Source organism: Ruditapes philippinarum, unplaced genomic scaffold (assembly GCF_026571515.1).
Source record: "Ruditapes philippinarum isolate M1 unplaced genomic scaffold, ASM2657151v2 ctg3142_1_1_1_1, whole genome shotgun sequence".
Lineage (NCBI taxonomy): Eukaryota > Metazoa > Mollusca > Bivalvia > Venerida > Veneridae > Ruditapes > Ruditapes philippinarum.
The window spans coordinates 1-16895 of NW_026853440.1; the positions used below are offsets into that span (position 1 = coordinate 1).

Consider the following 16895-nt stretch of genomic DNA (forward strand, 5'->3'; position numbering starts at 1 on the left):
TTTAAAAAAGAAGTTTTTTTTTTAAAGAGACAGGTGGAGGTGGCTTAGCCCTTTGACAGGTAAAAGTTACCTTATTGTCCGTGAACACAAGCAATGCGAATGGTCAAAAATCTCCCTTATATAGGCTGTCTAAAAATCAACTCACAAAAAATATCATGCTAGATTGTAGAGAAAATAGGGGTAGTTTCAATTTAATCAGTGACTTAAGAAAGCATTATCAATAAATAAGAAAAACCATAAAAGCGTAACATTTAATCATTAATCTTGAAATGACCAAAAATTTAAGAGGACCAATCTTACACTTGAAAAGTCATGGATTAAAGTGAATCTTAAATGTTTTACTGTAAACAGAAGAATTTTAGAGAGAAATAAATTTAAAGAATAAAAGATAAATTAAATTGTTTTGGAAATAATCAAAATCTGCCACACAATAGCTAATTGTTGTTTTTTAAAAGAAGATTTTTTAAGTTTTTCCGTTGTACGTACAATATATATCAGAAAAGTCAATGAACCCCCACTGGCACGGAAGTTGCCGGTAAGCTGTGTTGTTTATAGCAAACTCGACGAGGGCCTGCTCGCAAAGCGAGCTTTACGGTAACGCGGGTACCTGCTAAGTGATGGTTTTGAAAACTTTCGTCTGAAGTACCGAATTTGACACATCGCAACTTTTCGAATTACAAGATAACGATAAAAGCCGATGTACTCTGATTGAAAACTGAAGCGTAGACTGGTGTCCTGCGCACTTATATAGGAACCATAATAGAAAGGGGGAACCAGAATAAACGGAAGCAGTGTATAAAATACCGAATGCCAATTTTAAAACGGAAAATGTAAAATAACAAGAGCCACCGCCATGCGGGGGCAACGTTCGACTTTTTACTTTTTCTTACAGCAAACATAGAAAGGGTTGAACAAATCTTAATTTCCTTTTTATAAATTTAATCGGTCTGTCTTGTCACATTAAGTTTTGTCTATATAATTTGTATATATAAATATACTCATTTATATATATATATTATATATATATATATATATATATATATATATATATATATATATATATATATATATATATATATATATATATAATATTAAAACGTGATAAATGTTCCTTGTGAAGTGTTGAAATAGATAAAATTATAATGTTTAAGAAATAACAAACTCTATGTAAAATCGGTAGCGCCTTCAATGCTTTCTTCGCATATCTTCAGCCGAAACTTTAATAAACAATAAACATATAAACAAATGACGTAACGTCATGAAAAAAAGCGGGAACGTTTAAGAAATGTCTGTGACTAAAAAAAGAATTGGAGCACCACACTAAATACCGTATTCCGGTATATACCGGACAAGGCGCTTGAATGATAAAATGCTAAAATCTTGTCTTTTTACCCAACGGAATGAACTTTAACAGGTCTAATTCATCTTTTCACACCGAATCAAGTACGATAATCAAGGAAAAATGTAAAAATCGGCGAAAAAAACGATATTTGTCTATTTTGTGATCATGATTTCTGCAAGCGTCTAGAGGTACTGCTCCAATCCTGTATTGAGCTAAATCCTTAAGAAATAACGTCGGCCTGAGTGGTGTATATCGGCTATTTAACACCGGTTTGGAGTTTTACGACAAAACCGGTGTTAAATAGCCGATATACACCTCTCCGGCCGATGTTATTTCGATTCTAAGACGATAAAATAAGGAAAATCACTAAACTTATTTTACAAGCGGAAATAACTTCCGGTGCCGATTTTCGTATAACGCTGTTCGATTTTCGCACCCTACTGTTGCGAAGATATAGAAATTATCAAACAAAAGAAATAATAAGAAAAAAAAACGTTATTTTATCAAGTTTTCAACAATAAAAACTTACGTCGTATCGTGTTTACATCAGTGCCCCATTTATCATTATTGTATGTATGAAATAACGTCAGCTTGTTTATGAATGAGTTGTTTACTTTGGATGACGTCATTTACGCTGCTAACGGATTGGCGCCGTTTTGTCAAAGTATTTATTAACTGATATGGATCTAATATGTGGCGTTAGTGTATGTGAGATATTATTTCGGTATTGTATGAAAAGAAAACATTATAAGAACTGAAAATATAAATAAAAATGCTTTTTATTGTTGCTTTAAAATGCTTTGTAAACTACAGTTGAGTTCACACTAAAGGTTACACAAAGTGCACTAGGAGTGCACTAGAGGTGCACTACTAGTGCACTTCAAAGTGCACTACTAGTGCACTTCATAAGTGCACTTTGTAGTGCACCAGACCTATTATATGTATTGAGCAGTTACCTTTTATTTCAATGAATAGCAATTTGACTTTTACAAAAAGATAGATAAATATAGATATCTGTATAATTGTTTTTCATAATAACTTTGAAGTTGAGAATATTGGAGTTTGTAAAATATGGCGTAAAATATTAAAACAATTATTTTTCAAAGTCATGAATTTGACTGATTTTGTACTTTAAAACTTAATTGTTAGAATAAGTAAATATTAGAATAAGTAAATATAAATAATTATTACTTTAATGTTGATAAGTGCGTAAATAAACAAAATTAATTGATATTTAATATGATTCTATTTTATTATAATCTGTTGATGAAATATGAAACATTGAAATGCTAATTAAACAAAATTCAGTCATTTTTTGTTTTTGTTTTTATGTTGTAGTTTTTTTTTTTGGGGGGGGGGGGGCAAATTATACCAATTAGTTATTTTTGATTTTAACTTATGGTTTTTTTTTAGTTAAAGATAATGATTTCAAGCATTAATAGCCTTTAATACATTAAAGAATTAATATGTTTATAATTGGCCTAGATTTTGTCAATTTTATCTCATTAATAATCTCTCTTACCTTCTCAAACTGAGATTTACCTAAGATTAATTTAAATAGATCGTTTTGGAAAAAAATTAAGTATTTTTTGTCTCCGTCTTCAAATGGTAGCGCTCAGAGTAGTATTCCTTTAGACTCTTGGAAAGATCATTTTGAGAAATTATTTCAAGGCCTAGTTGATGAAGACGCAGATGAAATTGCTCTAGTTGATGGAAATTTAACTGAAATTGAAAATGAAATTTTTAACGCAGAAATCACAGAAGAAGAAATATTAATGAGCATTCGTTCATTGAAATCTGCCAAGGCGCCTGGACTTGACGATTTCCCACCAAATTTCTTTAAATACACATTTGATTTAATTATGCCATTAATGGTTACTTTATTTAACAGACTATTTGCTAAAGGGGAATTTCCAGATTCATGGAGTACCGCTATTATCATACCATTGCACAAAAAGGGTAATCGTAATGATCCAGCGAATTATCGCGGAATCTCTTTGCTTAACATTTTTAGTAAGATATACACATCCATTTTAAATAGACGAATACCAATCTGGATTTAGAGCTGGTTATAGTACAACAGATAATGCATTTGTTCTGCAATCACTTATTTCTAAGGCACTTTCAAAGAAAAGGGGAAAATTATATGTTGCATTCGTTGATTTCAAAACAGCATTTGATTCTGTCAATCGTAACAAGCTTTGGCAAATACTTTACAATGCTAATATAAGGGGAAATCTTTTAAATTCTATTATTGCTATGTATAATAATGTAAAAGCATGTGTACGTTCTAACGGTCAAATCTCAGATTATTTTAATTGCCCGATGGGCCTCAAGCAGGGATGTTTGGCTTCGCCGAAATTGTTCTCACTTTTTATAAATGAATTATCAGTTATGATGAACAATGACGATAAAATTAAAGGTATACAGATAATGCCAAATGAAATTTCAATATGGCTGCTAATGTTTTGCGGATGACGTAGCCTTGATTGCACAAACAATTAGAGATTTACAATATCAACTTAATGTATTAGAAACGTTTTGCAAGTCTAGTTGTTTGCAAGTAAATATATCAAAAACAAAAGTCATGGTTTTTAAAAAGGGCAGTCGATTAGCGCGTAATGAATGTTTTTATTTATAATAATCAGCAACTTGAAATAGTTAATTCTTTTACCTATGTTGGAGTAACATTTACATCCACTATGTCGTTAAATATTATGAGCAATGAACTTGCAATGAAAGCTAAACGAGTATTATTTTCTTTACTTTCTTCTTTTGTATGATTATGGACAATTGCCTTCAAACATATTTTTTAAAATTATTTGATACCAAAATATTACCGATCCTTCTGTATGGATCCGAATTATGGGGTTTTAAACCCCGTGAAAATTGTGAGCTTATTCATCGTTTAGCTTGTAAACGATTTTTTATGCGTAAATAGAACATCTAGTAATAATGTAGTATTAGGCGACTGTGGTCGTTATCCAATTTATGTAGAATCTGCCATGCGTTGCATAAAGTACTGGTTCAAATTATTGAAATTACCTAATGACAGATATGTAAAAATTTGTTATAGAATGCTTTCAAGTACAAACATGTGCTAAATATTTTAATTGGGCAAATGAAATTGAACATCTTTTATGTAGTAATGGGTTTGGGCACGTTTGGTTGAACCAAGGAGTTCAAAATGAAAGATTGTTTCTCCATTTGTTTTTGTCAAAGACTTAAGGATAATTTATTTGCAAGGATGGTATAGCAAGTTAGATTCTAGTGATTGTCTCTCATTGTATAAACCGTATTAAAAACAATTATGACCAGGAAACTTATATATCTATCTTAAATATCAGGAAATTCAGACATTGCTACGCTCAATTACGTTCAGGGCTTTCACATTTAGAAGTGACTAAAAAGTCATATAGAAAAATTAACACGAATGATTGGAATTGTAAAAGTATGTTCCTTAGGATTATTTGAAAATGAATTTCACTTTCTACTAGTCTGTCCTGTATACGCAGATTTAAGAGCAAACTATATTGCTAAGAAATATTATACTTGTGCAACAGAGCACAAATTGAATATACTATTATCGTGTAAAAATGAAAATGTTATAAAAAGTCTTGCCAATAATGTTTATCATGCAACAATTCGAAAAAAGATGATTATGCAGTTTTGATTTAGATACGTCTATATTTTATCATTAACAATGTAATTTGTGTGAATTGTTATAATGTATTGATGAGTGTATCCACATAACTTTGTATCCTTTTAATGTTACAATTGTATATGTTATGGGCTGGTGGCCTAAATCAATAAATTCTGTTCTGTTCTGTTCTGTTTAATTTAAATAATATATATTATTCTGAAAATAGTTTTTTATAAAATGCAAAAATATTTCAGTTTTCTTTTTGTACTACTTGATATGAAATTTATTTGCACCAACATCCAGAGAATACAGAATTTACATTGCCTACTTATATTTATCATCTGCATTTTGTTATTTACCCTGAGGGGCTCTCTTACCAGCAGGGTACTATATTAAAACGCCAATACACAGCATGACTTTTGACACTTTAATCTTCTGTAACTGTTTTCTGCTCATGTATGATATTTTATTAAAATAAAAAAAACATGGAAATTTTTTAATTATTTATATCTTTAAAAAGTATGCAAGCATTTCATGGTTGAAAAACATACTATCACAGTGTATAGATTGTTTTAAAATCAATGAATTAATATTTTCTTGTATAATGTGTATAAATATAGAAAAATCTGCTTTAGAGACAATAATATCTAATACGCATTTATGCCATTATGATTTTTTTTGTATATTTGATTATACAAAACTTATGGTCATTTATCTATATGACAAACTAGCCTGAGTGCCAACGCGTGATGAATTCCAGGCTTATGTCTAACATGCATTTTGAGAAAACCAGGGAATTTCAATACATACTTGTAATCTGCAGTAAAAGACAAGCAAAAAATCTTCAAAACATCTTAACCTCTTCAAAGTTCGACATGACAAATAATACTGTAACAACAGTTTCTAAATGCAACAGGAGTAGGTGTAAGACATGTCCTTCTCTAATAGAAGGAAATGAAATACAATTTTGTAACAGTAAGACATTTAAGATAAAACAAAGTATGAACTGTGTTTCAAAAAATGTGATATATTCAATAACTTGTGACAACTGTAAACAGTTTTATATTGGCCAAACAAAAAATGAATTATGTAAACGTATGACTTTACATAGGCAACAAACAAACACTGAAGAACTCAGAATGTTACAAGTAAATAAACATTTACATAATTGTTCAGGAGGTAAATTTAGCATTTTCCCTCTATATAAGATATTAATCGAAAGTGACAATTTTAGAGAAGAAAAAGAAAAACTTTTAATCAAGTTATTAAAACCACAGCTAAATGCTCATTGGTAATAATCGTTTAACAAGGTATATATATACAAGTACTTCATATTTATTACAATCTCTTCATTTTTAATTATGAAAGAAACGATTGCGATTTTATTCAGTCCAATTGTTCGTTTATTTACCAATATTTATTGAGTAAAAATTGTTAATTACCATACAATTTGTGGCCATAAAATCATTAACTTGTGAATTTTATTACCTCCCTTTAATAAATGTCATTAATTCACTGCCAGATTGTACGGATTATGCTCAATGTCCGTAATATTATAATTTTTCAGTATAAATAACCATATTGTGTTTGCCGGGAAATACGTTATCATTTATTCTAACACTCACGTGATTTTGTCACTATAGACAAAGAAGAAAAAAACTGGTGTTAAACTGCCAATATACACCGGTTAGGGACTACTTGTTTATGCGCTGTTATGTTTTCACCCTCGATTGTATAGTTTACAAAGCATTTTAAAGCAATAATAAAAAGCATTTTTATTTATATTGTCAGTTCGTATAATGTTTTCTTTTCATACAATACCGAAATAATATCTCACATACACTAACGCTACATATTAGATCCATATTAGTTAATAAATTTTTTGACAAAACGGCGCCAATCCGTAAGCAGCGTATGACGTCATCCTAAGAAAACAACTCATTCATAAACAAGCTGACGTTATTTCATACATACAAGAATGATAAATGGGGCACTGGTGTAAACACAATACGACGTAAGTTTTTATTGTTGAAAATTTGATAAAATAACGTTTTTTTCTTATATTTCTTTTGTTTGATAATTTCTATATCTTCATAACAGTAGGGTTGCGAAAATCGAACAGCGTTATACGAAAATCGGCACCGGAAGTTATTTCCGCTTGAAAAATAACATTGGTGATTTTCCTTATTTTGTCGTGTCGTTATATATATATATATAATTCTATAAATAGAAACACGCAATTCTAAAAATAGAAACACACAATTCTAAAAATAGAAACATGCAATTCTATAAATAAAAACACGCAATTCTAAAAATAGAAGCTCGCAATTTTATAAATAGAAACACCCAATTCTAAAAATAGTTACACGCAATTCTAAAAATAGAAGCATGCAATTCTATAAATAAAAACACGCAATTCTAAAAATAGAAGCTCGCAATTCTATAAATAGAAACACGCAATTCTATAAATAGAAACATGCAATTCTAAAAATAGAAATACGCAATTCTATAAATAGAAACACGGAATTCTAAAAATAGAAACACCCAATTCTAAAAATAGAAATATGCAATTCTATAAGTAGAATAGAAACACGCAATTCTAAAAATAGAAACTAGCAAATCTATAATAAGGAAACACGCAATTCTATAAATAGAAACACTAATTCTATAAGTAGATACACGCAATTCTGTAAATAGATACACACAATTCTATAAATAGATACACACAATTCTATAAATAGATATACGCAATTTTATAAATAGATACACGCAATTTTTAAAATAGAAACACGTAATTTTAAAAATAGAAACACGCAATTCTATAAATAAAAACACGCAATTCTATAAATAGAATCATTTAATGCACAAATCTGAGAAAATTCAGTAATTTAACCTCAAGGTCAAGGTCAATAAAGAGCCCAAGTCAATTTGGGTTCGATAAACATCAGGTCTGGTCCTTTGGAATGCTCTGTTATAATATGAAGTTGATCCCTTCAATAATAGCAAAGTTACAGTCAGTTACAGCCAAAACAATGAAAATCTCAATAATTTGACCTTCAAAGTGAATGTCATTAATGAGTGAATGTCAAGGTCTGTCAGGTTTTTTTTAAGGGTTATCCTTCACGATTATTATGTTCAAGTTTGAAGACAATCCATTCAAAAATTACAAAGTTACAGCCAATAATAGCAAAAAAATGAAAATTTCAATAATTAGACCTTCAAAGTCAAGGTCATTTATGAGTGAAGGTCAAGGTCTGTCTGATTATTTTTAAGGGATATCCTTGAAGATTATTATGTTCAAGTTTGAAGACAATCTATTCAAAAATAACAAAGTTACAGCCAATAATAGCAAGAACAAGCAAACTTTGGACTTTTAATCTTGAAGGTCAAGGTCATTTATGGATAAAGGTCAAGGTTAGTGTGGTTTACTGAAAGGTCTTGCCCAAAGGGTTGTTGTGGCCAAGTATGAAGACAATACACCAAGAAATAAAAAAGTTATGATCCAGGTACAAATTAACTAAAATGAAGTGTAACACCATTACCCCGATTTAAATGATCACATACTGTTTTCAGTATGCCCGACATATGATCTTCTTCTGGCCCATTAAAACTGATTTTGACTAAATATATTGGTGTTTCCTTGTGTCATACAGCAGAAAATATCTATATGTTACAGCTTGTGACAATTTTTGTGAAATAAGTTGTGATGTCCTATAGACTAATGTTATAATGTATGTGAGACCACCATAGTATATATGTATGTTGTATGTAATATGATACCGGGACTTCCGGAAAAACATGGAACCTTAGTAAACACGATTAAAGCAGAAACATAGTTGTTATCAATTAATATCCACCATTAGGACTTATCATCTGGCGACGAGGATAAAAACAAACAAAACGGAATTACTTATATAATATTTGGATATATTTTTCATGTGTTAATTGATGGATTAAGACGTTAACCATGAACAATTTACCAGCATTTCCAAGTTTTGATCTTGAAACGGATAAATCCAATGCAGGCACGCGTTGGGAGAAATGGATTGGGCGCCTCGAAAATTTATTTGTGGGGATGAAAATATCAAACGCTGACCAGAGAAGAGCATTATTACTACATTACGCCGGAGAAAAAGTGTACGACATCTATGACGTAGAGAAAAAGGACAGCGCAGCGACTTATGACGCAACAAAAAAGGTACTTAGCGACTATTTTGCTCCCAGAAAGAACGTTCAAATTGAAATTTACAACTTTAGATCATACAAGCAATTAGAAGCACAAACGATTGATGAATATGTGACTGAGTTAAGAACTTTGGCAAAGAACTGTGCATTCGCAGACATTGACAATGAAATTTTACAACAAGTGATACAACATGGCCGCTCAAATCAACTCAGAAGAAGAGCGTTACGTGAACCAGATAAAAAGCTCGATGACATTATTACAATGGGACGTATGTTTGAACAATCAGATATGCAAGCATCCGCAATGGAAAATTCAGAAAATTCTAGATCTGTACACAAGGTTTCAAAGTTCAATAGTAGAACACGAGGACGAGCGCCGATGCCTCATGGCCGTAGGAACAGTAGAGGGTCGTATGCAAATTTTGGAGGTCGTGGGAAATATGGTCCGAAGAACCAATCGAATCAACGAAGTAGACCACGTGATGGTGCGTCAGCCAATACTTGCAGAAAATGTGGTTATGAATTCCCGCACAGAGATAAGCCGTGCCCAGCCAAAGGTAAAACCTGCAATGTATGCAAGAAACCTAATCATTTCGCGCGCTGCTGTTTAGCGCCGAAATATCAGCATGTCAAAGAGGTCAGCGATAACGCCAGCAGTTCGCTACAGTTCGATTCGGAAGAGGAGTACCTCTATAACATCACAGTGAAAAATGTCGGTAAACAAAAAGGATCAAAAACGCCCAAAACACAGATAAAAGTCAACGATAAAACGATTACGGCTACAATAGACACAGGATCAAGTGTGAATATACTAGATGAAACTACGTATGATTACTAAGAAAAACCTAAGATGAAAACAAAAGGGCTGCCAAATTTACTTCCATACGGAGGGGGAAGTACATTAAACGTAAAGGGCTGTGTGAATTTAACGGTCGAAAAGAACAGAAAATACACAGTAACACCATTTTATCTTGTGAAAGGAAACCATGGAGCTCTATTAGGGTGTGAAACATCATGTGAATTAGAAATAATAAAAATAAACCAAGGGATAACGGCCAATATGGAAGATAAATATCAAGGAATTTATGACGGTATTGGAAAATTAATTACGCCGGAGAAAAAGTGTACGACATCTATGACGTAGAGAAAAAGGACAGTGCAGCGACTTATGACGCAACAAAAAAGGTACTTAGCGACTATTTTGCTCCCAGAAAGAACGTTCAAATTGAAATTTACAACTTTAGATCATACAAGCAATTAGAAGCACAAACGATTGATGAATATGTGACTGAGTTAAGAACTTTGGCAAAGAACTGTGCATTCGCAGACATTGACAATGAAATTTTACAACAAGTGATACAACATGGCCGCTCAAATCAACTCAGAAGAAGAGCGTTACGTGAACCAGATAAAAAAAACTCGATGACATTATTACAATGGGACGTATGTTTGAACAATCAGATATGCAAGCATCCGCAATGGAAAATTCAGAAAATTCTAGATCTGTACACAAGGTTTCAAAGTTCAATAGTAGAACACGAGGACGAGCGCCGATGCCTCATGGCCGTGGGAACAGTAGAGGGTCGTATGCAAATTTTGGAGGTCGTGGGAAATATGGTCCGAAGAACCAATCGAATCAACGAAGTAGACCACGTGATGGTGCGTCAGCCAATACTTGCAGAAAATGTGGTTATGAATTCCCGCACAGAGATAAGCCGTGCCCAGCCACAGGTAAAACCTGCAATGTATGCAAGAAACCTAATCATTTCGCGCGCTGCTGTTTAGCGCCGAAATATCAGCATGTCAAAGAGGTCAGCGATAACGCCAGCAGTTCGCTACAGTTCGATTCGGAAGAGGAGTACCTCTATAACATCACAGTGAAAAATGTCGGTAAACAAAAAGGATCAAAAACGCCCAAAACACAGATAAAAGTCAACGATAAAACGATTACGGCTACAATAGACACAGGATCAAGTGTGAATATACTAGATGAAACCACGTATGATTACTTAGGAAAACCTAAAATAAAAACAAAAGGGCTGCCAAATTTACTTCCATACGGAGGGGGAAGTGCATTAAACGTAAAGGGCTGTGTGAATTTAACGGTCGAAAAGAACAGAAAATACACAGTAACACCATTTTATATTGTGAAAGGAAACCATGGAGCTCTATTAGGGTGTGAAACATCATGTGAATTAGAAATAATAAAAATAAACCAAGGGATAACGGCCAATATGGAAGATAAATATCAAGGAATTTATGACGGTATTGGGAAATTAAAAGGACAAAAAGTCAAATTACACATAAACCGTGATGTAAAACCTGTAGCGCAGAGAAATCGACGTACGCCATTTCATTTAAGAAAGAAAGTTCAAAAGGAAATTGAAAAGCTACTTGAAAATGACATCATAGAAGAAGTTAAAAATGAATCAACACCATGGGTGTCACCGATTGTCACCCCACCGAAGAAAAATGGAGATGTAAGATTATGCATAGACATGAGAGAGGCAAACAAAGCTATTGAAAGAGAACGGCATCCAATGCCAACAATAGATGAACTTATACACGACATGAACGGTGCAAAAGTGTTCAGCAAACTAGATTTAAAAGCTGGATATAATCAGCTGGAATTAGATGAAGAATCGAGATCAATCACTACATTCTCTACACACATGGTCTTATACAGATATAAACGTTTGAATTTCGGTACTAACTCTGCAAGTGAAGTGTTTCAGAAAACAATCAGTTCCATCATTCAAGACATAGCTGGTGCCAAGAATATTTCGGATGATATAATAGTGTATGGAAACAGTCAAAAAGATCACGACAAGGCACTTGATCAAGTTTTTCATGCATTGCATCGTAACGGGCTGACATTAAATAGAGAAAAATGTGAATTTAGCAAGCTTGAAATCACATTCTTTGGAGTTGTATTCAGAGGAGACGGCATTTCACCAGATCCAGTGAAGGTTCGAGCAGTGAGAGACATGCAACAGCCCACAAACGTATCTGAATTGAGGAGTTTTCTCGGAATGACATCGTATTGCTCGAGATTTATAAAGGATTATGCGACAATAACGGAACAGTAAAAGAGTGTTTCAGCAAATATGGTCATACCGGTTATGGACAAAATAATTTCAATGTTTGGTGTCCCCAAAGTGATTAAAACAGATAATGGATCGCCATTTAACAGTACGGCATTTGCGGACTTTGCAAAATTTTACGGTTTTATACACAGCAAAATCACGCCTAGGTGGCCAAGGGCTAATGCTCAGGCAGAAGCATTCAACAAACCGTTGATGAAGAGTGTTAAATCGGCATTCATGGAGGGAAGGAATTACAAACAAGAACTGTTCAGATTTCTCCGCCAGTACAGAGCTACACCGCACGTGTCAACTGGATTTACGCCATTTCGGCTAATGTTCGGAAGGGAACCGGTAACGCGTATGCCAGACATTAATCAACACCAAAATGAGGACACGCGTGCAGACGAAATAGCACGAAGAAATGATGAGTTATCAAAAGCAAAATCAAAACAATACGAGGACCAGCGAATGAACGCACGAGAACGAAACATTAACGTCGGAGACAGAGTTTTACTTAGAAACGAAACACCAAGAAAGTCAAATACAATGTATAATCCAGTCCCATATAAAGTTATAAACAAAAAGGGACCAATGATAAGTGTTCGAAATGATGAGGGCATTGTGTCACCAGGAACTCATCTGTTATGAAAACAGTAGATCCAGACTTAATGGGGAATACGCCTAAACAGCACGGGGAAAGCGATATTGAGGACTATCAGGGGGAGGAACTCGCTGAAAGACAAAACACGAGTTATGCGGCAAGGCCAGCACGAGATAGTCGTCCGCCCGCATATTTAAAAGATTTTGTAAGTTAGATTATTGGTTCCACAGTGAAAATGGGCATAATAAACCCAGTGGAACAAGCAGGTCACGCGATCTGCCATGCGAGTTTAATAAGTGTATACATCATGGATATATTTTATGTAATTAGATTCTCAATAGAAAAATTAATACGTAATAGCGCAATAGTAACATGACACCTTATATACGGCAACATGATTTAAATGACAATTTTTAAAGTACATTGAAGTTCTAATATAGTGTGGACATTAACAATGCATTTAACAACAAATATTTAAGAGAAAAATAAACAAATTATCAGATTTAGATCAAGATAAATATTCATGTTTGTATAGTGTAAATGTTCGATATTGCTCATGTAGTGGATATATTTAGATACTGTAGACTATAATAAAACTGACCTACAAACGATTGGAATGTGTTAACAGCCATGAGTGAACATTTCTAGAGAAAAAAAGTTAGGATGAATTTTACAGTTAGACTTATTATATGTATTCCATCGTAATCAAATAATTGTAAGAATAGTTTATCATGTTTAGTAATATCAGTTTACATAACTATAATATAATATTTTCATAATTCATATCTTAATGATTTAAGCATTTTGATTGTTCAATTTAAAACTGATGTTTTATATCTAACTTGAGGAGGGATGTGATGTCCTATAGACTAATGTTATAATGTATGTGAGACCACCATAGTATATATGTATGTTGTATGTAATATGATACCGGGACTTCCGGAAAAACATGGAACCTTAGTAAACACGATTAAAGCAGAAACATAGTTGTTATCAATTAATATCCACCATTAGGACTTATCATAAGTTACATTTGTTTTTATTTGTTTGGGTCGTCAGACCAAACAAATAATGGTAGTGAAATTTCAGACTCTAATGCTGTTAATTGCAAGTGCCGAAAGTAGTCCGCTTTTTTTTGAAGCGGTTACTTCCCTTTATATGTAACACTTCAAACTCCTCGCAGCGGTTACTTCCCTTTATAAGTACACTGGTATTTCACTGAAACAACGTCAGGGGCTTAAATTCAAAACAGTGAAATTATCAAAGTGGTAATTTCACTGTTTCAAACAGTGAAATTACCAGTTTTATATCACTGATATTTTTCTATAAACCACAGAAAAGCATGTAATAAAATTGTTATTACTCTTTATTTTCATTGTACAGATACCCATTTACATTCCTGTTTTGTGTGTGCAAATAAAACTTAAAAATGTTTATTGTAATTACTTGTGGTTTGTTGAATTTTTTTCCTTCGTTTATTTGTGACTATTATAATCACATTATAAAAATACAAAAGATCTATTAATGCACAAATTTTACAGGATACTTTCGGAATGGTACTTATGCAACTGAGAAAACTTATACTTGATTAAGAGCAAAGCCAAAAGTAAATTATTTCACTTTTAGTTTCATAACTGGCTGAAGAAAATATCCACTTTCAGTTGGGGCTAGGCATAGATTCCATGGACTATGCAAAGGAAGAACTAAAACGTTATATAATTACTACTGTTTCAACATTTCATTGTTGAATAATAATAAAATAAACTTTTACGGCCTACGGATATGTCACTTGGCGTCTGTAGATACGGTGTCTCGGTAGAAAATATGCTCATAATTTTTAAAATTATTTCTAAATATTCATATTATTTAATTATTTATCCATAAACATTGTTTAATCAATTTTAGAAAACTTATCTGATAGATAAAAGCAGTAAATAAAACAATTTTTGAAAAAATATAGTATATCAGAAATTCTGATATATTGGGGACCTTGGTGGCAGAGATCTAAGCCGAAGAATTAAGGGGAGATCACTGTGTGGAGATTGGTAACACTTAGGCCGAAAATTTTAGGGGAGATCACTGCGTAAATATGGTCACATGACAGGCGGATTAATTTTCAAGCAAAATAATTCCCGAATGGTCGAAGATTTCTAATATTGTTTTATTATTTATAAATATACATGCTTATAGTAAGCGCCATGATTATTTACACAAGTGTTATACAACATTCTAACACTATCGGAATTTTTTCTATATAAACAAAGAAGGCCCGAAGCGTGCATTATTCTGCAACAATGCACTCGCCGTTCTTATTATCTCCCTGTGTATTTTCACATTGAGGGCGCCATTTTGTTTGAAAATCTGATAAATAAAAACAATTTTTTGTCGAATTTTGTTGTGAAAACTATCTAGAATGATAGAAAATGGTCTACCTAAGAAAATAAATCCGAACACCAATATCTTTAATTTAGTCGTTAACGCTGTACAGACGTTTAAAGTGTTGTTAACGTGACGTCACAATGTAGCGCCAAACAGCACGTGCAAAACAATCAAAATCAAGTACGCTATTTTAACGTCGCAGACGAGTTAAGTTTTACATTTATTTCACTTTTAATAATTTGTATTTCGCTTGGAAAATTATAGACTGAAATAGAATAAACAAACAAAGTTTTATCAACGTTTTCAAAATTCGTTATTCTCAAAATGTTTCTACACACGGTAGATTTAACGACAGTTTTTTTCAACCCACTGGAACGGCCTTTAAAGAACGTTTCTATTGGAAACTCTGAGGCGAAAAAAAATTTAACCGCCAAACATAAAGTCCAACTTTACAATAATACTTATATTTTTTCTTGACGTGTTAGAATGGAAATAGATATTAATTCTTCGTGCATTATTGTATAATAATGCAAGTTTTTCGTTCAAATGCTTTGTAATTAATCACGAAGGCCTATCGGCCTTCGTGATTATATTACTACGCAATTGAACTCAAACCGTGCATTATTCTACAACAATGCACTCAGAATTGATATCTATTTCCTAAGTTAGCGTCGTTACAAACCCTAAATAGAATAATATGGTTTTCTTCAGGCCGATACCATATAAATTCACCGTGGCCGAGGGGTTTGCGCGCTCGCTTATGAAGCGAGAGGTCTGGAGTTCAAATCCCATTTACGACAACTCTTTTTTTTCAAATTATTTAAGTCAAATTAACATTTGATCGAATATCAGTGTTGCAATTAGTCTTATATAGCCAATCTACTACAATTAAAACGATGGAAAGGATTGGTGGCACTATACAAAAACAAATTGTTTTATAATCTCACAACCTTCACCTTTCTGACATTCTGAGACCCAAACAAATTCAGCGCCTTCTGTGCTTTGATTTTTTATGTCATGTTTCAAATTGTTAAGTACCGTGAACTAAGAGGAGCACAGTATACTAACAGTACTTAACGTCTTAAGCAGGTCTAGAAAAGTCCTATATTTACACATTATTAAACACACACTATATCTATAAAATTATAGATAATACCATCTATAAAAATACGGATGTGTTCACACAAAATCATGTTTTTCTCGTGCGAATTATGCGTTCTAAGAAATTGTGTGCATTAAGTCATTTTCATATATAAAACTTGTCATGCAACATAGCAAGTTTGGCGGTCCTCAAATGCTGTGTTCGAAATTTCGGCCATTTGATACATTCTTAAGTTCCAGAGTACAATTGAATCTTACTTAAAAGTTTCAGGTAAGGTTATTTTACCTTATTTTAGTACATTTTTCTGTAAATTCTTTGCTGTATTAGTTGCTTCTCACGTCAAACGCCATTTTACCCGAAGTGAAAGTATACATCCGTATTTTTATATATATCTATAATTCTATAGATAGTGTGTGTTTTTATAGATATAGTGTGTAAATATAGGACTCTTCTAGACATGTGATGTTTTAGATCTAGGGCATCCGTGGCGTGACGACACATTTCTAGTTCTTTCTGTTTATGTCAAATATCATTCTCAATAAATAAACAAAGTTTAA

The 16895-nt window shown here is 32.6% G+C and overlaps 1 protein-coding gene across 1 annotated transcript; it reads left to right on the top strand.

The window, feature by feature from the left end:
- Positions 1–8867: 8867 nt before the first annotated feature.
- LOC132736886 (uncharacterized) lies at positions 8868–10172 on the top strand (the record flags this gene model as incomplete). Its single annotated transcript, XM_060724099.1, is given in 1 exon segment — positions 8868–10172. A coding segment is annotated over 1 exon segment (1056 nt). The 3' UTR covers positions 10009–10172.
- Between the last annotated feature and the right edge of the window lie 6723 nt (positions 10173–16895).